The 27201-nt window shown below is 47.8% G+C and overlaps 1 protein-coding gene across 1 annotated transcript; it reads left to right on the forward strand.

The window, feature by feature from the left end:
• The first annotated feature begins 963 nt into the window (after positions 1–963).
• LOC146198247 (uncharacterized) lies at positions 964–24995 on the forward strand. The gene is made up of 5 exons (XM_084591868.1): positions 964–5561; positions 8395–8611; positions 12843–13037; positions 15798–16100; positions 24729–24995. The coding sequence occupies exons 1-5, from the start codon at positions 964–966 to the stop codon at positions 24912–24914; spliced, it is 5499 nt and encodes a 1832-aa protein (XP_084447994.1). The 3' UTR covers positions 24915–24995.
• The last annotated feature ends 2206 nt before the right edge of the window (positions 24996–27201 follow it).

Below are 27201 nucleotides of genomic sequence, written 5' to 3' on the forward strand. Positions count from 1 at the left end.
AGAGACGGCGGCGGCTGGGAGGCTCTTGTTCGACGTGAGCAGTGAAGCGCATTCGAATCGAGTTGGATTTTGCGATAATTGGACTGATGTGGCGGCGGCGCATGCTTTCGTGCGCTGGTTGTGGCCAGACTTAACATAGTTTTGTAAAAAGGAAGGCTTTACCAGCCGAATAGTAGACCTATGAATAAGTAATTACTCATTACCATCCCAATGGCAGGCATACAACTACAAGGAAAGCTATGCAGCTTTCTCTACTAAATTTCCGACAAAAACTTCAAATCCTGCCGTATTGCCGTGTTCGGGTGGATGCTTATGAATAATTATACCGGCCACTCCGGCGGCTTCCATCTGCCGAGACCGTAACCCGATCTGCTTGAGCAGGTATTCCATGCCACGGAAGATAACGAATTTTCGAATTGCTCTGCGTGGTTGCGGTGGGAAAGAGCCTGCCGTCTGCGCTCTCGACCTAGCTTCGAAGCTTTCAATCATTCCAGGTTGTTGTTGGCCTCTTGAAAAATGGCACGTACCCACCATGGCCGGGATTGGCCAAGATGTGGTGTTGTCTACAAACTCAATTACAAGCACAATAGCTTGCTCCAGGTATTTCGGTGGCAAATGCCACTCAGCGTACGCTGTCATGATGCGCTAAGCTGCTAAGCTTAGCTATACGAATTCTTATTGGCCGAAACAAATTTAGTTCATTGCTATTTTTCCCATTTCAAATTTTTTGGAAACATTTTTCACCGACATTGATTTCAAATTCCTAATTAATTTGCGATGCAACCTAGGTCAGGATGAATAAACAATTACTTCTTTCTGCACCGATCCCTGGCCAATCGTTCACTGTGGGTATGTGCCGTTTCTTTTGAGGCAAGAAGGAGAGGAAGAAGAAGACATTCTTTTGCCACGCGGAGGCTGTGTGTATTGTCTGGCGTCATGTCCTGAGAGCACTACATACGCGTCATGTCCGACGCGCCAGCTGGACCTCTCGGCCGCGACGACGATGCCGTGCTCCTCGCTGACGACGACACGTCGGTGGAAGCAATCAAGACAGTCCGCGGCGGCTCTGAGACCAAAATTTCTGCTCAAGTGTACGCGAAGCCTCCAGCGCAAGGCGGTGATGACCGCTTGGCGACCGGAGCTTTGTACACTGGTGCGGGGAGCGTGCTGGACCTTTCTGGTTCTTATTCGCAAACAGAACCTGCCGTCGACTGCGCCAAAAGAACATCGACACTGCCATACTCAACGTGCTCGGCAGGATATGAAAATCGAGAGGTAGGCATCCAATCCAACACGGCTTTTCTTGGCGAGGCAGACTGTCGTTCTAGGCAATTGTCGAGAAACACAACCATGGCAGAGCTGCCGAAAGAAAAAGGAGATGAGATGGTGCAAGGAGTGAAGGGGAAGCTGGGTAGCGTAGCTTCTCTGAAAGACAATGTGAACAAGAGGCCACTTGGAGGCTGGGGAGAGAAGATAGGGCCCGAAATCATAACGGCTTTCCCGATGTACGAGGCCAAGTTTCGGCAGAATTCGGACGTGTCTGAGGACGATCAAGTTGTGCGGAGGTTCGCAATCATCGCCGAAGAGCGCAGCAGCCGAGAAGGCCTCTACGGGCGCTGTTCAGAACCACTACAAAAGCTCCATGGTGAGGGAAGGCAGAGAAAAGAGCTGCGTGGACTACCTCGATACGAATTTGCCAAGAATGACAATCAGCCACCGGGAGAGGAAAAAGAGGACTACGATGACAGCTCACGACGCAAACGTGGCAAAGCTCAGAGCGAACGCACGCGCGTGAAGCGGAGAAGCAAGTCCAGAGAGTATCGTCAACAAGAACCACTTTGTGAAGATCGGGGCACCCCTGACATGAAGTTCGTTCATGATGTAGTGGATAACCTGATAGAAGAATTCGAAGGCCGCCCTATCCTTAACAGGCAATCACCGTCCCCGAGGCGTTCTTCACCTTCGCCGAGCCGGAGAAAGGTGTCGCCTGCAAGGACCAGGTCGTCACCAGTGAATGGTCGCCGTAAGGGCTTATCTCAGAGAGGAGCGGCGCGCAGACATGCTGCGGCAAACCGATCGTCGTCGTCGTCGTCATCGGTTAAGTCACAAGATAAGGACCTGGAGCGCGTATGGACCGTGTGCTCCTTGCTGGAATCAATCACTGGAGACGTTACGACAGAAGCTCGGCGTGTTTACGAGCCACGAGTCGAGTCACCGGCCTCTCAGACCAAAGGAATGTTGGTCAAAGTCACGGTAAGTGCTGATAGCAAAGATGACTCACAGGACCAGCTCCCGAAGAAACACGTCAGTGGCGGAAGAAAGACACGACGAAAAACTAAGCATGAAGGAGGCGGGAAAGTGCGACGAAGCTCGGCAGCAAGACAGAGGGAAAAGAGCAGAGAGAAGCAGCCGGACAGCGACGAAGAATCAGCTCCACCCCGGCGCAACTACAGCAGAGGTGGTCGCATGAAAACCGTAGAGGTCGAAAACGAGGACGCAGCGGTAGCAAACAGCTCCACGGATGTCACCATCGAAGACACTGCCGAAACAGAAGACGTCGCAGAAGCGACCATCGTAGGTGACGGACGTAACACGGTGACGCCGAAGAAACGGAAAGTGCGCTTCTTTACGAATCTTGTGTTTCGGAAACGAAGGTCGCCTGATGCTGAATCAACACAATCTGACCAACAAGTCTTTTCAAGTGGAGAGTCAAAGGAAGTACTCTGGAGGCAGCACGAGGAGGCACTTATCCGATCCCCCTCAGGTAAAATGATAAACGCAGTGCAGGAGATCGAGACCAGCCTCGAAGAAATAGACGTAGAGCCGAGAAGACGGGTGCGAGATATAGAAGATATAGACAGATGCAGCGAAGACAGCCCGGAGGCTGACTATAGACAGGTTAAGAAACTTCCTGGCAGGAGTTACTCCTCAAGCCAGATAGTTCTAAAAATACAACCCGAAAAGCACAAGCACCCGTCTTACCGCGTTGACAGTGACACAGAGGAAGACACGGAGCAGGAGAGTTTCTCAAAGATATCCAAAGTTGAAGGCCTTGCTATCCAGGTGGACACTAGTCTATCTGAAGATAACGAGCTCGTACAAGAGCCACGAAAAAGATATTACTGCCATCTTCAAAAGCCCGTTGTCCAAGATGATTATCGCGCGCGAATAGTCACAAAAAACAAGACGCTACATGTACAGCGCAGCGAAGACGAACAAGCCATTGTGTATAGCGAGTCCTCATCGTCCGTTTACGACGATCGCACCAGGACAAAAATGCGAAGGTCCCCGTCGCTCGATGAGCGCCGTTCACCAGTGACGGAAGCGCTGGACGACGATGATCAGCCGCTGTTCAGGGCGCGAATCGGCCGCCGCTCGACAATGCCGCCAGACGAGCCGGCCGATGACGAAGAGGACATTCCTATTATGACTGCACGTATCAGTCGTAATGGTTCCGTCGTTGGGTCATTGGGACAAGCGGCCAGCGTTGTGTTTACTGGTAGCGACGGCAGGAGCGCATGCAATATATCCGACGTAGGCAAGCCTGCCGACGCCGGGGATGAAGCCCCTTTACAGGGGCGAGCGAGCGGTTCGGTTTCCATCGACCTAGAACTTCCCCGAGCATGGTCCGTCGAACCCTGCCCAGGGGAAACTACAGCGCCGGCATCCGTCAGCACGGTGCTGCACCGATCTCGCCGACCAACCCACAGATCTCGGTCGAGGTCGAGGTCACGCCATCGCAAACACAGGTATGGCAGGCCTCTGTGCGGACTCGGGCGCTCGTCACATGTGTCCCATGCAGTGCAGCTGCTTCCTGCCGCGACAGTGCAGCCGCTCCCGTACATGTGCGTCCAGCGGCCGACCACGCAAGTCTACACTTCGCTCTCATCACCATATGCGCCCCTCTCAGTGTCGCCTCTCATGGGCGCGGAACAGGGCCTCCATATTCGCCATTATAACAGGCCGCCCACCCCTTGGCTTTGCCACCGCTTACCCGTCTTTCGAAGAGGGCCATTTCGGATGCCCGGAGCCGTTGAAGCCTCAGAACCAAATCCTCCGGTAGCGGCGGCAGCCAGCAGAGCGACGACGACGTCTTGCGGCGGTTCCTTTGCCACTGCACTCGACGGCGCCGGGACAGAAGCTTCACAGCCGGCAGTTAAGATTGTTTTCGGGGGAACCACCGTCGAAGGGCCATCGGCTCAGTTTGTCGTGCCTACAGTGGCTGCCGCTCCGGAGCCCGCCGAAGTTGCAGAACCGCCAGACCAGACGGTCGTTTGTGTTACCGCGACACCCGCAACATCTGTATCTACGAAGCGTTCGGAAGAATGTCACACAATAGAAGTGAAGCCCAGCTCAGCGGCGCACAGTGTCGACGACGCTAATTATCCCGAAAGCTCGCGTATAAGCGAAAGTTCAAGTTCTCAAGTGACGACAGCGTGGCACCCTCGTTTTTTAGAACAATGGGAGCAAGAGAAACCGGAAGTCAAGGCAACTTTGTCAGGACCCAGGGAGAATCGCTTTTACGGAACTTTCATGAAGAGTTTTCCCCAACGTGGTCACAACATGCTGTACATTATCCTCCTCGTGGGTACATTGGCAGGAATGGCAACTGTATTCAGCATATACGCCAGGCGCCATGCGCGGGCTGCCAGCACCGAGAACGACGCCGACACTGATGGTGGTCAGCAGCCGTGGATGTTCGGCCCATGGTCGCAGGGCGACGCCGCCGCACTGGCCGCTAAGAAGTCTTCCTGCCTCAATCCCTCGTGCAGCAGGCATGTGGCCCAGCTCTCTCGATCGCTAGACAAGAGCATCAGTCCATGTGAAAACTTGTACGGCCACGTGTGTTCTGTGCAGCAAACTGCCACAGATGAGCAGCTAGCGATGCACATCGAGTCTCGGGCGGTAAGCTTCTTCAAAGGTATCGGAAGTCCCGACAAGGACTTGCCCGTTGCGGCCGCCTCGAGGCGCCTCTGGAAGGACTGCGTAGACATGGCCACCCTAAACAAACTGGGGAAGATACCCCTGCAGGCACTGCTCAACCTGACCGGCCTGGCTGGCTGGCCGTATGTCCAGGGCACTCTGCTACCCGATGTGTGGGTGGCAGCGGGAAAACTGCAACGGCTCATGGGATTGACGCCGCTGGTTTCAGTAGCCGCGCTGCCCGATGGCGCCGTGCGCCTGCTCGCGGGTGACCCAAGTGGTTTGGAGGTAGACGACGTGCTGGATTCGATGCTGGTGCTGCGGCGAAATAACTCCCGGTTGCGCGAGCTGGCGGTGGACGTAGCCGACGTAGGCCGCCGCTTAAGCGGCCTACGCGACCGCCAACAGCCGTGCGACGACGCTGTCCCGCGCTCTTTCCTGGAGGCGGTGCTTAGCGGTATGAGCTGGCCCAGTGCGGTGCACGCCGAGCCTGCCGTGGGTGCCTACGTGCGCTTGGTGCGTGAGAGCAGTGCGCAGGCTACGCTCAATCTACTGGGCTACCGACTTGTCCGCCACGTCGATCTTCTCGCGCCGCCTGCGGTCAAGGCCGACCTCAACTCGGCTGCCCTGTCCAGCAGGTAACGTTGGCCAGGTGGGCACCACACCACCTGCGTTGTCGCCGCAGTGCAGTTTTTCCAGTTAAAGCAACGTAGGTTTGATTTTTCTGGCCTAAACTTACTTCATTATCATATGTCCAGAGAACGGCGGCCAACCCTATCTCTACCCAGAGACTGCGGTTTGCTAGGGTAGGTAAAGTAGATATTGCTGGAATGCTGCAAAAGCAGCGGCCTTTGTTAAGCCGTATAATTAAGCAATGCCTAATTATACGGCTTATCAAAGAATACTTAGAGCTCGAAAGCATTCGTGATGTTGTAAGCGAAAGAACTTCATTCGAACTGGGTTTGATTCATCGACAGAGAGGAAGCCGATGCATGCTTCTGTGTACAGGGTATTTCACGTAACTTGAACCAATGTTTAAAAAGGTCGTGCAGAGCAGCATGGTGAAACTAATGGCATATGCTTGCCTTCATGTAGTGCTCCTCAGAGTAGTTTTATATTCCGCTCAATTAAACAATCAACGAATATGAATTATGCAGAACCTTGTATATTCAGTTTGAGGTCAAGAGGGTATCACCTTCACCGAGGGGCTTGTGAAACAACCTATCCAGTTTTTTTTACCAACGTATGTACCTCCGACATTGCCGTTTCTTCCCAGTATTTGAAGAAAGTCCGCGAAATATTAAAAACATCAGCAGGGGTTTGATGCTGCCCAAGCTACACACACACACACACACACACACACACACACACACACACACACACACACACACACACACACACACACACACACACACACACACACACACACACACACACACACACACACACACACACACACACACACACACACGCACGCACGCACGCACGCGCGCACACACACACACACACACACACACACACACACACACACACACACACACACACACACACACACACACACACACACACACACACAGGCCTCGGCGGCCGCTTTTCCATGGAAGCGAAAAGTAAGGCGCCCGTGTGCTTTGCGATGTCAGTGCATGTTAAAGAACCCCAGGTGGTCAAAATTTCCGGAGCCCTCCACTACGGTGTCTCTCATAGCCTGAGTCACTTTGGGACATTAGACCCCACATCCCCCCCCCCCCCCCCCCCCCCATCGTGCGTTAGCTCTAAGTTACATAGCAACGCGGAAAGTTAATCGTTGCGTAAAATGATTATTACTGACGATTTGTACAGATGACGTGGTACAGTTTTAACATCGGCCGAGGTCAAATGTGGGTTGGCCTGGACCACATTTGGAAGTCACCATAGGGGAATCAGACGACATAGATTTTGGCCATCGATATTTTGTACACAAGCAACGCGCCATGAGAGGCTCACCTGCCACGGCAATGGCGTACGTGACTAGCGAGTACATTCCTTCATTAGAGGTCAAATGCCGGCGTAATGCACCTTCAGGAATGGTAGAAATAGAGTTAACTTGATAGAAAAACAGCGCAACAGACGTGGACGTAGGTGAAGAACAGACAAGACGGGCGCTGTTTTTCTATCATGTCACCGTACCAACTCGCCCAGATGTCTCTTCTATTAGAGTTAATAAAATCAGAGGTACAGTCGACATTAGAAACAAATCAGAGATCCGTTGGACGATTAGCACTAGGTGCCCACGGCAAAACTACAAATGAGGCGGTACAGGGAGATATGGGCTGGGCATCTTTCGAAGTACGGGAAGCTCAGAGTAAAATATTATATGAGGAACGCCTGAGGAAATTGGACAGTAACAGATGGGCAGCTAAGGTATTTAAATACCTGTACCTAAAAAGCGTTGACTCACAATGGAGGAAAAGAACTAGGAAACTAACTAGTAAGTATGTTAGTAACAAGGACGGAGAAATAAAGAGCATTAAGCAACAGGTGAAAAACACAGAAGGTAAAAATTGGATAAATTCGATGGAAAAAAAAACAGAGTGTGGAATTATACCGAAAGTGGAAAATGCAGATCAGGAAGGAAGATTTCTTTGATAACTCAAGAGGCAGTGCCCTACTTTTTGAAGCTAGATCAGGGTGCCTTAGAACACGCAGCTACAAAAAGAAGTTTAACAATGGAGATGACGCATGTGCTGTATGTGGAAACTCCAGTGAAACAATTGACCATATTATACTCGAATGCAATGGTATCCACCCGGAAGTTGATGCAGGCGCAATCACTGTTCCTGAAGCTCTGGGGTTTAGAGATAACAGTGGCCGGGGGAATAAACCGGCGGTGGAAACTAGCAAAAAACGGCTGGAAGATTGGTGGCTTAAAAGCAGAGAAGTGACATAATGTTAGTAATGTAGGAGCAAAATTTAATAAATAGAATGATGGTTTAGTTAACAATTCTAAATTAATAATTAAGATATATTGAGAAAAATGAGCATGATAGCTACTGCTACCACCCCGTTTCAAAGGGGACGCTCCTATATTCCATCCATCCATCCACGCTCTAAAAGGCAACGCGGTTGCTGCCATGCGCTACCATATTGCAGTGCACCCAACAAGATTTAGGCGGGTGAAACGTGCGCAATTAGTCCGCCGAAATGAGCGGCCGTATCGCATTTCGACGGGCTGCACCATGACACAAAGAAACCGAGCCTGACTCGAATTACGCAATTTAAACAGTTGCGCAATTAGTCTGCCGAAATGAGCGGCCGTATCTCATTTCGACGGGCTGCACCATGACACAAAGAAACCAAGCCTGACTCGAATTACACGATTTAAACAGTACTTGAGAGACATCAAAATAATTTGCCTCTTGGTTTTCACCGGTTCAACTTTTGGGAAAGTCTTGTTCGCTGCTGAGACAGTATGGCTCGGGTTTTCTTTCGTAGGGAGTCTCGGTGCGCGCGTCTGGTGCTGGAGCAGGCCCTTCCAGGAGATGCGGCCGAGTACGTGCGCTATGCGTCGCTGCGAGACCGCCTCGACTTCGGCATGGTGCGCTCCATGACAGCGCAGCTTAAGCGCGCGCTGCTCAGCCGGCTGAACACGCTGCGTTGGATGGATGCCGCAACGCGCCGTAGCGCCACAACGCGTCTGCGAGATATCAAGGTGCGTGAATTAAAACGGACTCAATTACTTTAACGTTACTTATTTTGCTTGGCTATCAGTTGGTCTTTTTCTATCATACACGCACGCCACAAAACGTCAGACCGCCAGACGAAAACCTCGAAGGCCAAATATGCCACATAGATAATACGGATGTTTAGCGGTAAATATTGCGTTTCAGCACCGCCTGCAGGAGCGAGTTTGGCTGGGTCGCGTCCTCGAAAAAAGATGTTCGCCGTGTTTAACTCCATTTTATAAAGTAAGAGAAATGCAGCTTTAATCAAAGCTAAATAATAATCGGTGTGCTCAAGAAGGTACTTTGAGACAACTGCATGCAGTCTGCTCCATTAAAGGAATGCGAAAGCAATTGCTATGCTGCAATAAGAAAGTGCCTCGTTTATGCGGCAAATTGCCTCCTTAGTTGGAACTTTATGCGTCATCTTGTCACGTAACTTTGGTTTGACGACACCTAGTCATGTCACTTTAAAGCTGTTTGCGTCATATTAAGGCGGAAGCCTTGAATTGCTCATACTCGCGGCCGTGACTCTGTCCGTCCGGCCACGAGAAGTGTCACTCTTCGCGATATTCATCCGGTTAGCGCGAGATTGTGACGTCATCACACAATCCGTAATGATGTGAGGAAAGTAGTTCAAATAAAAAATTAAAGACCCCTTCATAATCTGCATTAGAGTAATGCGAAAGCACGGACGCTGCTGTTGGTTGCTTCTGGTTGGTTCTAGTTTCTTAATTCACTTCTTGTTTGCCCATTTTAGTATTTGGTACTCTCAAATTGCGCGCCTATCATTTCCTATGCCCTTTTTCTTTACTTCCGGTTGCGTGACGCCACATCCTTGACGTCATATCCACTACGGTCAACGTTCACCCTCTCTCTTTCCGCTTTCACTCCCACCTTAATCCCTGCCCTTACGCGTGGTTGAGGTGCCCACAGAACGTGTGTGGCAGCTGATACTACGCCTTTCCTTTCCTGTGAACCAGTTATTCTAATTATTGTCCTAATTATTTTTTCGGCAACAACCGTTACGTCGCCCTTTATCAATTGACACCACTCCTTAACCTCTACCACTTCTCAATTACAACTGCTGCGGACACGATTTTACGGACACGTTCTGCGGACACGGCCTGCGGACACGGTCTGCGGACACGGTCTGCCGACATGGTCTGCGGACAGAAATCTGACATAGCGAAGTAATGCTTTCGCATTAATAAATCTTGTCCCCACCGGGAATCGAACCTCCCTCTCTTGGATCCCCAGCGGAGCACTTTAACCAACTGCGCCACACCGGGGATCGTGAAAGGCATATCACAATTCTCCTTGTCTACCATGAGGATGACATATACGAAGCTGACCCCGCCGGGTGTCCGATCCAGGCGTCCGTGCTGCGCCTTTCATTTGGCACTTCCTTGAACGCCGCACCGCGCAGCATACAGAAGCAGACGCAGTACAGCAGGCATCGGCGTTTCCAATTCGTTTACACGAAATAAAAGGCGCTGTATCTGTCACAATTTTCCGCGTACCCCTGAACCGAGCCGTAAGGAAAAGGAAGAAGGTGGGAGTCAAAGGAGTAAGAGAGAAAGAGGTGCCGTAGAGGAGGGCTGTGGACCACCGCGCTATAAAGGCTTTCGCCTCATCGCATTTTAGTGGTCCAAAGTTGTTGTTGTGGCTGTAGGAAGAAGGAAAATAAAATACACGGGTCTGCTACTGGCTCTGTAGCTGAGCCACCTCCGCTGCCTCGTGCGGACAGAAGAGAAAATAGAGAAATACAAAGAGGGAGAGAAAGACGCGCGCCGCACCCGCCTCTCCGGTCCAAAGTGCCCCCAAGTACCCCCGATAACTTTTTGTCGAGTGAATTTGCTACGACGTCACCTTGTCAAATTATGCCACCGCAAATACATTAATTAGTGGCAGTCATTATCATTCTTTTATTTACTTTTGTCATCGTATTTAGTACGCGTTACATATCACAATGAATCTTGTATTATTAGTTACAAGTATAAAAAAACAAAGCAGCAAGCTGGTGAAAAGAATTAGTTTTTCTGATTTTATAATTGCGATTGTCCTCCCCCCAAAAGGCGGGAGTCGGTACCGGAAGTAGTGCAGTACCGGGTCGACCCGTGGCGGAGGTTGGGCAAGCCCCGAACGCAATAATTAATTAATTATGTGTTGATTATTAATATTAACGACGACTTGTATGACCTCCTCTCTTATTCATTACGACATATTACACCATTCACTATTTTATGACACGTTACATTACACTCATGCACATTCAAATACGACACGTGACACCAGATACGTCTACCGAGACCACATTCGAGGCGTCTCCATACTCCAGCGGCAGCAGTACTAACCACACGAGTTGGGGTTACAAGAACTGCAGAAAGGGCACTGCGCTTTGGACATTCATCCAGAATGAGGGCTTGTCCAATTGAGCTGAAGTTCTGTATTTACGATTTAGTGGTCGCTCCCGAAATTGTTGTATGTGTTGGTGCAGTGACTGTGTGGTATGATCTAGACAACCCAACAAGAATAAGCAACAGTGTCCAAACTAACACCAGTCCAGACCTCACTTGTTGTATGTGTTGGTCCAGTGACTGTGTAGTATAATCTAGACAACCCAACAAAAATAAGCAACGGTGTCCAAACTAACACCAGTCCAGACCTCACTTGTTGTATGTGTTGGTCCAGTGACTGTGTGGTATGATCTAGACAACCTAAGCAACAGTGTCCAAACTAACACCAGTCCAGACCTCACTTGTTGTATGTGTTGGTCCAGTGACTGTGTAGTATAATCTAGACAACTCAACAATAAGCAACAGTGTCCAAACTAACACCAGTCCAGACCTCACTTGTTGTATGTGTTGGTCCAGTGACTGTGTGGTATGATCTAGACAACCTAACAATAATAAGCAACAGTGTCCAAACTAACACCAGTCCAGACATCACTTTGAGTCAAAGTGAGGTCTGGACCACTAAATCGTAAATACAGAACTTAGCTCAGTTCATTGGCTCGATATACTCGGAGCCCCATAGAAATTGTAAACTGGGATAAATTCCGCCAGATTCGCGGTTCAGCTCCCAATACCATTGTTGATCTCGACAAATGGGTTCATTGCCTCTCCTAGGACGTGGCATTAGCTACCTCTACAATTCCAGGCACTCTTGAACCGACATCGCAGATAGCCGCCTCCTTCACATGTGAGAGGCCCACGCCAGTCTGTAAAAACGATGGTTAGCAAACAAACATAATAGAAAACTCAGGATTTGCATCGCAACACTAGCTAAAGAGATTGAAGCCTACGCAGGATCACATGCGAAACTCACCTTCATCCCTAAACCAGGGAAACCTTTGGGTCTTAAAAATCTCCGACCCGTCTCTTTAACCTCCTGCTTAGGAAACCTACTTGAACATGTGGTTCTGGCTCGCTTGCAGGAACGCATGCAAGAACAATGCAAGACCACTCTATGATTGGATTTCGCAGCCATCTCTCCACCAAGACGTTATGTTACAGCTCTCGGAAGAGATACTACACCCTAGGAACGCTAAACGCACCAGGGCCATCTTGGCCTTGGATCTCACCAATGCTTTTGACAATGTTCACCATTCGGCCATTATGGACGCTCTCTCGAATGTTTCAGTAGGAGGAAAGACGCACTCCGTAGCGGCCTTCCTTCACAACCGAATGGCAGAACTAACATTCGGTTCACTCTCTTCATCAACCTTAGAGCTATATGTAGAAGAGGTACACCTCAGGGCTCAGTCCTCTCTTCATTTCTTTTCAATATTACGCTCATTCCTATGGCATAAGCTCTGACAGTTATCCTCCACCTCTCCCACTCATTCTACGCGGATGACATTAATTTTTGGACATCCACGGGTAATTTCGGTCAAATGGAGGAAACCCTCCAGGCTGCGGCGGACAATGTCGCTACGCACGCCGCGGCGGTGGGTCTCGCCTGTTACCCCCTCCCTTCTGTAATGTACCCACTGTGGGTATATACCTTGGCATCGGGTGAGGAGGATGTCGAAACGCATCCTCTGTAGGCTGTCGCAAACCGGCCCCGCTGCCACTTCCACCGTGCTGACGTCTGGCGCACACAACAGCCCAGCTAGTAATCCAATGACGCCCAGGGGGCCCTCATTGCAAAGGTCTCTATAATAAATAAATAAATAAATCAACCGATCAATCAATTAATTAATCAATACGCTTTCAGGTGCGCTTCTTTTTCGACCGCTACGAGGGCGCCAATGAGAGCGCGCTGACAAGACCGCCGACGGCGCTGCCGTCTCAGGCCTTGGCCACGTACCAGCGGTTCCGTGAGGCTCGCTTTCGGCTACAGCTGAAAGGCGCCGCTGATAGCTCCAGTGATCCGGAAGGCCAGCACTGCGCCTACGATGCCGCCTACAAGGTAAAAGAGACCCGGGCCGTTCCACTTGTATTGCCACCTCCACCGACGGATCATAGCACAACCGGGGCAAAGAGGACAGTCCGTTGACGATGCCAACAAGGCTGTACGCCTCTGCTCCCCCTCAGGACTGTGGCTACTACGGCGAGAGCCATTTTACGAAACCCACCTCGAGCCTGCAGCTGCCTCAGTGTAAATCACAGCTGGTACAAGGCCTAAGTTATATCGCCCACCAAGATAGTCTCAACTTAAGATGAAGCAGGTATCTCAAATAAGACAGAACTAAAGGCAAGAGCAACAGTAGACATGACGCAAAAAAAATTTCGCCAGTCCTGGGTCCGTATTCCGAATTTGCGTCATTTTCAGAAGTGTTGATCTGTCTTTGACCTCGAGTCATCTGTCTGCTGGAAACACCGTAACCTAATGTCACTGACACTTCCGGTTCTGGTGTTTCCAACAATCAGAGGATTTGAGTTCACGGAGATAACGACACTTCTGAAAACGACGCTAACTCGAAATACGGACCCTGACGCCAAACGAAACTACGGCGCGCAGCCAGAGCCAAAGTTGGAGGCCTAAAGTAATGTGCTAGGGCGAGGTTCACCCCGCCCGCGGCGTCACGAGAATCAGTTAACGCCATTTGTTGAAGGGCCGCATTTTAGGGGCTTCTACCGCTTTTAGTCCAAAAGCATTCGCTCACCAATATCGACCAAAAATCTTGATCATCTGATGTTTCTTGTTTGTGCCGAATTGTCAACCCTGGCTGTACTGACACGTGATATCTCGCGAAAAATTAAATAACCCAAATTAAATTGGCCGACGGCCGACTGTCGGTAAATAACCGGGCAGAGCTCGGCAGCCAGTATCTTCGCACGGCCAATCTGGCCCAAAGGTGGCCCCTGGTTGGCTGCCAATGCGCTGGTTAACAGTTGGCCAGACTTTCAGCCAACACTCGCAAATGGTAGGAAATTAGTCGGCCCCCAATACTTGGCTGCTAAACATGACCAAAGTAGGGTCATGGGTGGCTGCCCGCGAGGATGGCCAAGATCTTTGATCTAGCCACATGTCACGTGATAGATTTGTAACAAAGTTTACAAGCCTAATATATTGCATTGGTATGTACTTAGTCTATTGAATCCTGCTGCTTTTCGCGAACCCGATGCCTGCAGTTTAAATCAGCATATGGATATTATTAGAAAATACTCCTGTCAAAAAAAATAGCATGTATGTTGTTTAGTGAATGAATTTACATAATGCTCGCACAAAATCGGCAGAGCAGACTTTTTGAATAAAAATTTTTAGCAACAGGCTCATGCCCATTTATTTTACATTTTTGCCGTCACAAGCTTAAAAAAATTGACTTGCAAGCGTCACTGGCTCTGAAATCAAGGCCTCATGTTCGGGATCGCTGAACTGTGTAGTTGTGCATGCGCGCTACGTTTTCTTTTTTGTTGTGTCTTTGGCGCAGTGTTTATGGCAAGATTGACGTGTCGAATTTTGTCGGCACAGGAATGGTTGTGGTAATTAACTATCCAACTGAATAATGATATTGAACCTACATTGGTCCAACGATGACAGACACCTTGTCCCAGGGTACATCGAGAAAGGCTGGGCCGAGATTGGAGTTTTTGGTCGCACACTTGTCGAACTTCGGCTGCCATAGGGCCAAGACAACAGGTCATTTTCGCACTGTCCACCTAAAGAAGAACGTTGCCAGAATAGGATGATCGAAACGTGACATTAGCAACGTCTACGCAACGTTACGGGTGGACATTTGAAAGTATTCAGGCAAAGTCTGCGCTCCTTGGGTGAAGAGTCTGAAGATCGGCCTCCGGTCTTGGTTCTTTGTCAGTCGTACGTCAGTCGGTGTAGGGCCAATAACCAGTCCCAACCTTGGCTTAACTTTGTTTACCTATATTGGGCCAGATCAACCAGGGTGTATGTCGAAGTTGGAAAAACATGGCCATGGTCGTTTTCCCAGTTCGGAAGTCCGATATAGTGGCTACAACGCAGCACCCCGAAATTTGACCTTGCAAAAATCGGACTGATCGATGACCCATCTAATTCGACTATGGCGAACATAATGGTTGCCACAAATTTGACCCATCTATTCCAGAAATTTGATTTCGGCAAGTTTGGACCAAAATTGACGTCCAACCATAACTGACCGTGCCCGACACGATGGTGAGCTAAATTTTGCCTTGGCCATTTGCAAAATTTGGCTAGCTAGACCGCCTCGGAATTTGACCTGTCAAATTAGCACTAAAATAGAGGTCCAACCATTAACTGACTTTGCCCGACAGGGGGGTGGTTTCCACATTTGGCTATGGCCCTTTCTAAAATTTGGTGCGGGCTATTGCCAAAAAATCTGGGCTTTCGCGTTATAATTGGCCTATACATAACCCCTGCGGATATTTGTTTTGAATTGTATTCGAACTTAACGTAGAAGTGATACGTATATACTCGCTTTGAAGAACAGTGTCCGTCTTCGGCCCGTAGCTTGTTGCAGATGCTGTGAAGCCAAACAGAAAAAAGAAAAAGAAAAAAAAACATGTGGTGAGTCTGTCGCACTCAGCATTGTGAGACACGGAGGTTAGTAGCAGGGACTTTAATGATTATATACGGCCTTAATGTGAACTGTGAAAAACTCGTCTTCTTGTGTGCACTTATTTGTAAACGCTAGCGCTCTGTAAGCAGAGCGCGCAGTATGCGCGCGTTAATCAACGAGGCTTAGCATGGCCGGCCTTTTGTCTTAATACGCAGGTGCTGTTCGTGCGACTGTCAGCGGTCGAGGTCCGCGACCCCGAGAGCCCCCTGTGGCCCCCGCTCCTGGCGGCACGCATAGGGCCGTGCTTGGCTCGCTGTCTGGTGTCCGCTCTTCTGCCGCATGGCACCGCGAATGTACATTGGTCAGCCACCGCGCGCGCTCGGCTCGACACCCTGCGTAGCTGCCTGCGCGCGCAGCGGAGCCCCGCCTCACTGGTCGAAGGCGCCGCACTGGCGCCAGCCAAGGAGCTCTTCGACGCGCACACGGGCCGCATCGCCCAGATGGGCGGCTGGGACCAGGTACTATCTCAGCCATTCTAACATACTAGGTACCGACGCTATTTGCAAATGTCCACGAGCACCCAGTCTACGCGTAATGTCAGGTACCGCAGGCGCCGTCACGGCCGCCATATTTGTTCCAGCCTGGTCAGATTTCCTAGCTCGACCGCTCGACGCTCAAGTTTGGAGCTACGGATTTCTGATGGAATCATTTTTCGCAGATACCTAACAAACGAAAACCGTATACGCTCCGTGCACCGCCTATAGGGGCTAAAGTCCCTTGATAGGGGCGCCACTGAATAAAGCCGCCTATATATAGTGATCGTTTTCAAATGTCCTTCCGCGATACGCGAGTTGTCACTGCTCATGCGTCGCTGCAAAGATTGCAGATGTTCGCGGCGGCGATTTTTTTTTTTAAGGTCCTGTCGGTTGTTTTCTACGGCGTCCCGAAGCATAAAATTAAAGTTGGCATTTGTGTAGAAACAAAAACATAGCTGATTCTGCAGCCATCCGGTAGGAACCAGTGCGTGCACGCGCCAGCTAGGTGCCTCCTACAAACAAGCGCTAAATGACAAGCTGCATTTTTGATCCCTGCTTTATCGTGGGTATGCTGCATCAACTGGTCAATTAATTCAACAGAATAATGGATTTTTTTCCATTTCATTTACCCTTCCATTTGCTTTGCAGGCTCTTTTAATATGTGCTCATGATGACGCGCCTCGATCCAATATATCGGACATTCTGCGCCACACGCCTCTACATCGATAGTGCCAGCACCGCTCTCTTATAGGTATATCGCTTCATTGCCCGAATTTTTAATGCGATGTCGCTAAGGGTCCATGTGTCGCAGAAAATTCGATGTCGTTGTCGTTGGCCGTGAACGAAAAATCTCGACGGAAAATTCAACATCGGTTTGAAATGAATGTTCGGATTGACACTAAATTTCTCAAAGAAGTTTCGTAACTAAAGGAAGATAACTGAACGGAAATGAAAACGGTGTCAACTTTGAGGGGGGTGGAAGTTGAACCCAGGACTCTTGTTTAGAGACAGACACGCGCTCATATAGTTCGCAAAGGGTCTGGTTCAACGTGAGTACTAGGTAGACCTACTGAATGATTTGAACGAGGTCTGACAACGCAACGGCGTTCTATCTTAACAAACGATGCTTAAATAAGCGCCCCTCATGTTTAAAGCGTCCCCCATGGGCTTATCCGTCACGATGGATTGGATCGTGGCGATGACACGTACGTTTCATGGAGTATAATATACAATCGGAAATTAGTGAAACGCGATAAAGCGAGCGCTTACAACCTTTTCTTTGTAAAGCTTATGCGCTTAGGTAAAAGGACAAAATATTTAGAGATGTGACTCTTAACAAACACCGCTCATAGGCCATTAAATGCATGTACCATGCGTTTGAAGCACCGTGTTTAACTAATTAGATCTCATACTTGACGCTCGTCATATCCGTCTTTACTTTGCACTCAGGACCTGTGAATGGCTTGAAAAATTAAGCTCCACAAAGATATACAGCACTGCACTAAGTAAATGAACTATTACAGATTTACGCAGTAACCAGCATATTTTGTTTCCTGTACCTAAACGCGAATGGTACCGATCGTAAAAAGTTTACGGTGATGCGGTGATATTGTTTGAATTGCTTTCATATCAAAATATAAGACAGGACTCAAGCAGCTTATTAACACGAAGTGAACGCACAGTACGTACGCTCTCGGTCGTATTATTTGCCGAGCTAAATACAACCTCCAGCGCGTTTATATATATATATATATATATATATATATATATATATATATATATATATATATATATATATATATATATATATATATATATATATATATATATATATCATGTCATACGCTCCATATCGTCAACGTACGACTCCAGCGCACGCGTAAGCGCAATCAAATTATCACTTGTCCTCACTCCTTTATCTCCGAGACGCATGATTTCGCGCCTGTGTTTGTTTCATAAGTTATTTAATTTCCCCTATCCCCGTGGCTCCTTTATAACTCCTCACTTTCGTACGTCACGCCGCCTGTTTAATTGTAATAGCGTCGAACAACTTCATGGTTCCATCAATGCTTTTAAGTCCTTCTTTCCGACTGCAGTTGAAGAATGTAACCTGCTGCTCCGATCCAATTGCTAATGATCCTGACGTTGCTAGGTTTGACATGTTGTTGGGATATATTCTCGGTTGACTTGCGTTTTTTGCTTCAGTTCATATTCGAGTAATTTTTTCTTCTTATACTTATCTTTTATTCTGCAATTATTGTATACTCGTTCTGCTGCCCGAACCTCTCGCCAGCGAGTGTGATGTTCTTCGTATATCGATAAGCCTTGTTCAGGACTAGCTCGTTCTTTGCTTCTTTTTGTGCTTTGTGGTATTTTGTTATATTTATCATGACCTTTTGTTCAGTACCTTGCTTTGCTTTCGCTCCCCCCTATGTAATACCCTGACAGGGGTTCTTAAGGGATAATAAATGATAATGATTTATTTCCAACTCCGCCATGAGCGGCGCGGCCGTCCCTTTGCGCACCGACCTATATAAACAAGAGAGAACCAGGACACGATAGACCGTCGCAAGGCCTGAAAAAACGCCGCACGTTCTACTGTTAAATCACATAATGAATGGAGCAATAATTTCGCAAAGTAGATGACAGCTATTCCCCTTTTGCAATTCCGTGAACAGGCGAAGGAACAGGCAGATAATTTTCTCGAACATTTTCCGCAATTTAGGTTTTTTACATTATACAGAATAGTTTATAAAATTATAAATAATTTTATAAAATTTATAAATATAATATAGGATACATAAACGGTTGCGCTACGTAACCGTCAAATAGTTTAAATACACACGATAAAATTGACAAGGTTCTATCTCCCAGTAAAAAGAAAGCACCTGGCCTGGACGAAATACAGTAAGAAATTTCGCGTAACTTTTCATACGCGCTGGAAAGGCAGCTAAGAAAATTAAAATAAGGGGACCCCTACGCCTCGCTTTAAACTTAGATGCAAAGCGCCTTTAACACCGCCTTTTCATTACTTGAATTTTTTTAAATAATCATTTCAATTTTGAAAGTTATTATTACTGCAACATCAATGCACATCGTAAATACGTACGGGGACGTACGGAAGAGCATCCGCCTCGCATTCGGGAGTCCGCAGTACGCAGGGGTCCAATGAAACATTATCATGTGGCCTTGCAGTCTGGCAGATGTAACGATCCCCATGATGTTGAGTGCCTACTGGTAGGCGGTGTGGCGTAAGAAATTTTCCAAAATTTGCATTGCAGTCTTCGAGTCCGTGAATATATACAATTTTGATAGACCCATAGCTCTTAAAAATCGGCTTGCAAGTTCTTTGGAATGGTTTGAAATTATCGAACAATATCTGTCGCTCAGTCCCAGGAACTTCTAGGCATTTACCAATGTGGTTAAAAAAAAAAATACATGCATCTAGTCCGCCTTGAAAACACTGTCCGTGAAGTGTTTATATAGTCGCGGTGAATATTGCGCCAGCTGGGGAAACGATATATCGAAGAAAATTTAGCTCAAGAAAGAATATATAATGACTTAGCGCTAAATAGCAGCCGCTGTTCTGATGCTTCTCTTTAGTAGCGTTAAGTTTCTGCTTCGGACGGCTGAGGTTTGTCTGGTGTGGCTTGATTTCCTGCTTGCCACTGTTGCTATGTATTCATAGTAGCCATGTACCCGCCGGTTCATACAAGTGTGGCTCTTGTAACGTAGGCTTTCTCTCATTTGCTTCTTACACAGTATTTGGTTTCTGACAACAGAGTTGCAAGTTTGCGCTCGCGCCTGTGTGCGTGCTTCTTCCTCGTGCCCTGTCGGGCTTTGCACAGTGTTCTTGAACATTTTAATATATAGGCAGCACTGCCTCGGGAAGTGAATCTTGTTCGATAATTTTTGTACCGCTATGATTTTCTTTCATGAGGTCACAACCAAGTGGTATCACGCGGGTTCAGTTCAGTTCAGTCGTTCAATCGTGTCCGACTCTTCGTGCCCCTATGGACCTAATCACGCCGCGCTTTCCGGTCTCTCACTATCTTCCTAACATCACATAACTTAATCTGCAGCGCCTCGAGGATGCCATCTAACCATCGCGTTCGCTGCCTACCCCTTCTCCGGCGACCCTCAACCTTTCCCAACATCACATCTTTCTCCAGCGACTCTTCTCTTCTCATCAGATGACCAAAGTAGCTGAGCTTTAACTTTAGAATTTGACCCTCCAATGAGCAGTCAGGGTTTATGGTCGACAATATCGGTTGGTTGGTTGGTTTGTGGGGTTTAACGTCCCAAAGCAACTCAGGCTATGAGAGACACCGTAGTGGAGGACTCCGGAAATTTCGACCACCTGGGGTTCTTTAACGTGCACTGACATCGCACAGCACACGGGCGCCTTGCTTTTCGCCTCCATCGAAAAGCGGCCGCCGAGGCCGGGATTCGATCCCGCGTCCTTGGGAACAGTAGTCGAGCGCCGTAACCACTGCGCCACCCCGGCGGGGTTGGTCGACAATATCGACTGATTTGATTTTCTGGCAGTCCAAGGAACTCTCACGAGTCTTCGCCAGCACCACAATTCAAACGCGTCAATTCTTCGGCGGTCAGCCTTTTTCACAGTCCGACTCTCGCATCCATACATCACAACTGGAAAGACCATAGCACGAGTTATACGGATCTTGGTTGGCAGATTAATGTATCTGCTCTTTACTAGGCGGTCAAGGCTAACCATTGCTTACTTTCCCAGAAGCAGGCGTCTCCTAATTTCATGTCTGCAGTCTCCTTCCGAGGTAATCTTGGAGCCCAAGAAGAGAAAATCTGTCACAGCTTCCACTTCTTGTCCCTTGATGCTCCAGGACTTGATAGGACAAGACGCCATGATCTTTGTTTTTTTAATGTTCAGTTTAAGCCCAAACTTCTCACTCTCTTCTTGTACGCGCATCAGAAGTATCTTGAGTTCCATTTCACTTTCTGCCATTAAAGTGGTATCATCCGCATATCTAAGGTTGTTGATACGTTTTCCAGCAATCTTCACTCCAGCTGAAGACTCGTCCAGACCGGCCTTCCTCATGATGCACTCGGTATATAGGTTAAATAGGCAGGGCGACAGTATGCAGCCTTGCCTCACTCCTTTCTCGATCGTAAACCAATCAGTAAGACCATGCCCAGTTCTGACTGTGGCCTCTTGTCCTTCATACAGGTTCCTGAGGAGACAGATGAGGTGAATTGGAACTCTCATCTCTTGGAGAGCTTGTCACAATCTGCTGTGATCTATGCAGTCAAACGCTTTCGCATAATCAATAAAGCAGAAGTAGATGGGTTTCTGGAACTCTCTTGCTTTTTCCATGATCCAGCGAAGGTTGGCAATCTGGTCTCTAGTTCCTCTGCCCTTGCGAAACCCCGCTTGCATGTCCAGAAGCTCCCAATCCACACTGCTGCAGCCTACCTTGGAGGATTTTCAACATCACCTTGCTAGCATGCGAAATAAACGTGATCGTGCGGTAATTGGAACAATCTTTGGCACTGCCTTTCTTTGGAATGGGGATGTACGTAAACTGATATCCTCCAATCCTGTGGCCACTGCAGGGTTGTCCAAATTTGCTGACATAATGTATACATAACGTTAACAGCGTCGTCATGGTTGAGGTTTTGAAGGAGCTCAGCTGGAATGTCATCAATTCCGCTAGCTTTGTTCATAGCAAGGCTGGCTAAGGCCCATTCAACTTCACTCTTCAGGATGCCCCGCTCGAGATCAGTAATCACAACCGTCTTATGTTGGGTTTGCACATCCGGGTCCTTCTTGTACAGTTCTCCTGTGTATTCCCGCCGCCTCTTCTTTATCTCTGAGCGTATAGGTTAAATAGGCAGGGCGACAGTATGCAGCCTTGCCTCACTCCTTTCTCAATCGGAAACCAATCAGTAAGACCATGCCCAGTTTTGACTGCGGCCTCTTGCCCTTCATACAGGTTCCTGAGGAGACAGATGAGGTGAATTGGAACACCCATCTCTTGGAGAGCTTGCCATAATCTGCTGTGATCTACACAGTCAAACGCTTTCGCATAATCAATAAAGCAGAAGTAGATGGGTTTCTGGAACTCTCTTGCGTTTTCCATGATCTAGCGGGTAATTAAGTCCAATAGTAGAATACCACTTGAATACTTGATACGATCGCATTCAGTTGTGCGAACTTTATTCAATCCCTCACCAAAAGTCTATTTAACGCCATGGAAAAGCCCTTTATTTTTAACGAATTAGTAGTAATGTTTATTGGCGCAAGGGCATATGGCCAATATTTCAACGAATTTCAACATCCCCACTTCCCTTTCCGAAATCATTTCAGAGTCACAATAAATGTTTTACCCTTCTCCAGCGTATTTCTCACTTCAGTTTTACGAGCGTTTCTCGCGACGTCCTCCTGTGTATCTCGGGTCATAGTGAGCACTTCAACAGGCACAACCTGCACTTTTTCTTGTGCATTTTACGTTGACAGCCACGTTTCATTACCGCATGAAGAAAAGTGGCCGTCATTTAGCTTTAAACTATAATTGGCTATCTATAAAGCTCGTAGCCAGACGAAGCTTATTGGCTCTCCAGTCATAGCCGGCCATCGCCAGTTTCAGCTCTATTAAGCCATTTGGCTACACGAAAGCCGTGCGTATACATGCTGGTTAACCACGATCCGATGAAGCAATGATCAGCTTGGAGAAACCTTGCTGCCCAGCAGACCGTTGTTACGGTCAAGGTTCACAAAATGTTGGAGACAGTGACTGAGTTCAAGACCACTCCAGTCACGTTCAAATGAGCCGCAAAAGTTACTGCATTCTTACCTTGCAGATGAGAGCAGTGACAAATAAATGGGTTGAAATATGATTTGAACACTACGATGATTCTTGTAGCTAATAGAACACGTTTCGACGCACTTTCGGTTCAGTGAACTTTCACTTTAAAAGCTTTTTTCCTAAGGCCCCTTGAAGTTTGTTCAAGTGAAGTTTTCCTGAGCTCCAACGCATGAACCTGAAGTACCTCGACTGGTCTTTCAAGTTCACGAGCCAACAGAGAGAGCGATGGCGCCTATTACTGAAGAATGACTGATCATCTTTCACGCCAGCAAAAACAAATAAACAAACAAAAAAAAGCATCTGAGCTTATTTTAATCGATACGTCGGATTCGAACCAAGCTACTCGGGTTTCATAGCCGAGCGTCCTAACCACTCCGTGGTGCGTGCTTTCGGTTGTTATAAGCAGGTTTAAGTATATATAAGTGTATTTTGGGCCACCAAAAAGTTAGGCGGACCACTGCTGTGATCGATAACCGAAGCAGCATTCGGTGAAGCAAGCCACTTTCTACGGCACATGCACAAACACTGTCGTGCACAGAATTCCGTCTTCGTGCGGCCAGACATATATAAATGAAAACTGTCCCATGGAAATTCGTGAGCTTGCGTCTGAGCACTGCCTGTCTTCATGGAACGGCACGCAAGGAAAAGTGATTACGGATACCAAATTACAATTATGCACTCTACCACAGCACGCGAGAAATTTCATAGGCATATATGAGTGGCGTAAAAAATTGAGAAAGCAGATTCCACTTTGGAAGTTCAATAGGGATTCTAGGAATAGGCAGGATCACTGTTGTATTTGAATAAAGAAATGTATTGCCTAACGTTTTTTTTTTTTTTTCGCTCGCAGCTGCTTTCGAAAAGTGTGATAAAGAACTGTTGCACGTTTCGTTCCTCTTGTTGCAAAAAAACTAATAAATCTGTACGTTAAAACTCCACACTACGAAAGACGCACCGAGTACCGAGTGCGTCATTTACGAGTGGTCCAAAAGCAAGCGCTTTCCTAGGGGTCGCGGGCATACAGTTTCTTACTCTTACCTAGAGGGAAAGCTGTGCTGCCGTCTATGGGAGTTTACATGGAGTTTCCAGACGGCCAGTTCAGCCACCATGGGCGCTCAAAGCATCATGGGCCAGAGAGCTACCGAGTGCAGAACTACAACTTTTGGCCAAAACTAATGCAAAGATAAGCGTTGTTCTACCGTAAATAATGTCCTAAGATTAAATATTGTGACTATAAATTGCAAAAAGAGAGAGAAACAGAATGCCAGTGTGAGATTTATCCAATATAAGCGATGGCTCTTTCTCCTATTGGCTTAGTTTTGAGCAGCACAAATACCAATATTTCGCACTTAATAGGCAAAATTTGAAATTAAAAAAAAAAAAACGTTACAAAAATATTTATGGTTGTGCAATCACTGAAAGAAGTTTTTAGAGACATTTCGGGAAACAAAAACCATTTATTGGCGACGTCTGCTTTTGCGCCTTCGCTACTATGGCTTTCGCGGTCTATGTATACGCACCTTCAAATGATGATGATGACGAAAAAGAAACATCGCAGTAACGCCACTCCATGTACTCGAGAAAAACCGACTGTCCCGCAACAAGTAGCACACCGGCCCATGATTCTTAGCGCGCCCATGGTGGCTGCAGTGCAGCGCCCTCAGCTTTCCCTCTAGTTAGTGTAAGGAACTCTATGGTCGCGGGTAACGCGTGGAAGGCGTTCACTGGAGCCTCTTCAAAGTGCACGACATGCATCCTTCCGCAGGTGTTCTACCTGGAGTACGCGCATTCGTTGTGCGAAGGACCTTCTCGGCGGCTGACGCAGCCCGGCGGTCCGCATTGGGAGCGTGTCAACGGGGCTCTAGCCAACGATGTGGCCTTCCAACGGGCCTTCCAGTGCCGCCCGGGGAGCCCAATGCTGCCCGACAAGTCCTGTCCGTTCTGGGAGTAACGGCTCATTTTCTCGACGACGCCCCGAACACAAAGCTTCCCAAGCTTCTTCCTTTCCTCCACTACCCCGCGTGACACCTGATCGAATAAAAGAATACAGTAAGGCACGAAGCTAGGGTGTACGCAAGGTGGGCCCTTGCTATCGCATATACAAAAAGTCTCCGATTCCCACGTTTTAGCTTGGAGCGCACGGACGATGTGTAAGGTATAGTTGGCGTAATACGTTTCGTCCCTGCACCGTTCGTGATGGCTTAATTGTTGCCACGCACCGAAATATCGAACTTTACTTGCTTGCACTGCATTTGCACTGCTCGAGACTATAAATTTGTGCACTACAGAAGTAGTATAATTGAACAGTGGATGACCAGAAAGGGTCCCTATGCAAATATATATATATATATATATATACTTCTGAACAACTGCGGAATCCGAGAAAATTGTACACACAGTGGCGCGCGCGTGCCAGCCAATGAAATTGGAGCGCACGGACGATGTGTAAGGTATAGTTGGCGTAATACGTTTCGTCCCTGCACCGTTCGTGATGGCTTAATTGTTGCCACGCACCGAAATATCGAACTTTACTTGCTTGCACTGCATTTGCACTGCTCGAGACTATAAATTTGTGCACTACAGAAGTAGTATAATTGAACAGTGGATGACCAGAAAGGGTCCCTATGCAAATATATATATATATATATATATATATACTTCTGAACAACTGCGGAATCCGAGAAAATTGTACACACAGTGGCGCGCGCGTGCCAGCCAATGAAATTGGAGCACTGTATCGAATAAAGCAACGCATGTGTGCGACTGCAATTTCATGGAAATATATTTCGAAATACTGCAGAAGCATGCATGACCCAGGTAAGAGTGAATATATGCATTATGTGCACGATGAAAACCTTGAAAGCATACCTTTTTAACAGAGCTATGAAGGATATGTGAATGTAGATTTTAGCTAGGAAATAGATGTTTCACTCAGAAGAAATTCTTATGGCGAAAAATTATATGGCGACCACGAATTGGAATCTTCCACTATTCTGGGAAGAAATATTAAAAACAGTGTTAATTTTAGCAAAAACTCCCGCAAGTTAATGGTCTTCAACATTGGTTCATTATGTAGGAGGTTTAATGCACCCATGTACCGTGGGTTTATATTCCCCTGACAAGCTACCTAAAGCGAAATGACAGCAAAACATGCGAACATGCCAAATTCCAGCTTCGTTTCTTACTGTTGCAGCCATGTCTCCACGCCGCGAGTGAAGCTTTTTTAAAGTCTGCATAGCGCACCTTTTAGCGGTCCTAAAAGATGATAACGAGATGGAAACATGTAAGAACTTTAATAAAAACAAAGGGCAGTACGGGGAAGCAATATTTGACAACCGCTTCTTCTGCTCTCCCCCGCCACGGTGCCTCAATGGATAAGGTGCTCTACTATTGCATCTATGGCAAGGACATGTGATAAAATCCTGGCCATGGCGGCCGCTTTTCGATGGAGGCGAAAAGCAAGTTGCCCGTGTACTTGTGCGATGTCACCGCACGTTAAAGAACCCCAGATGGTCAAAATTTCCGGAGTTCTTCACTACGGTGGTTCTCACAGCCCAAGTCGCCTCGGCACGTTAAACGCCATAAATCAAAACAACCCAAATCGAACCTTTTGTTCTGGCGCAAGAGTGCAAATCCCTGCCCTTGCATGCGAACAAGAGCCTATGGGTGAACAAGAGCATGCATGATGCATGCACGTCCGCTGTATCATTTCTGAATTTCATCAATTTTACTCGAAGCATATACAGCTCGTTCTATCGAAAAGGTGTCGCCGTAACTCTGAATTGGGGAAAAACCTGTCGGGAAAATACACACGGGATTTCATAACAAAATTTTGACGAAAACGTTTTTGTGCACATTCAAGATGGCGTATTTTGTTGTTGTGGCTGTAGGAAGAAGGAAATGAAAATACACGGGCCTGCCGCACAGCACGCGGACGCCACTTCGTTTCGCCTCCATCGAAACGCAGCCGCCGCGGTCGGGATCGAACCCGGGAACTCCGTCCGGCACAGTAATCTGACGTCTTACTACTGCACCAACGCGGCGGGGCAGGCTCTACCTGGCATAGTGAAGCTTTCGTTTCAATTGTAAATTTGTTTAAAAGAAACAAAAAAGACGCAGTGTCTGTAGTCAAGGTCACTTAAAGGTCAGATTATCAGTCGGGAAGTGCGGCTTTATCTGGCGTATTGAAGCTTTTGCTTCCCCAGTCGAAAAAAAAAAAAAGCAAACAACAACTGCAG

Source organism: Amblyomma maculatum, chromosome 2 (assembly GCF_055883805.1).
Source record: "Amblyomma maculatum isolate TAMU_Amacu chromosome 2, ASM5588380v1, whole genome shotgun sequence".
Taxonomy (NCBI): domain Eukaryota; kingdom Metazoa; phylum Arthropoda; class Arachnida; order Ixodida; family Ixodidae; genus Amblyomma; species Amblyomma maculatum.

What these genes read in the sequence shown, in the direction of transcription:
- LOC146198247 (XM_084591868.1), top strand. Translation starts at nt 964, where the DNA reads ATGTCCGACGCGCCAGCTGGACCTCTCGGCCGCGACGACGATGCCGTG. An exon ending in TCGGCTGCCCTGTCCAGCAG is followed by an intron (nt 5,562 to 8,394) that starts GTAACGTTGGCC and finishes TTTCTTTCGTAG; the next exon opens with GGAGTCTCGGTGCGCGCGTC. An exon ending in CCTACGATGCCGCCTACAAG is followed by an intron (nt 13,038 to 15,797) that starts GTAAAAGAGACC and finishes CTTAATACGCAG; the next exon opens with GTGCTGTTCGTGCGACTGTC.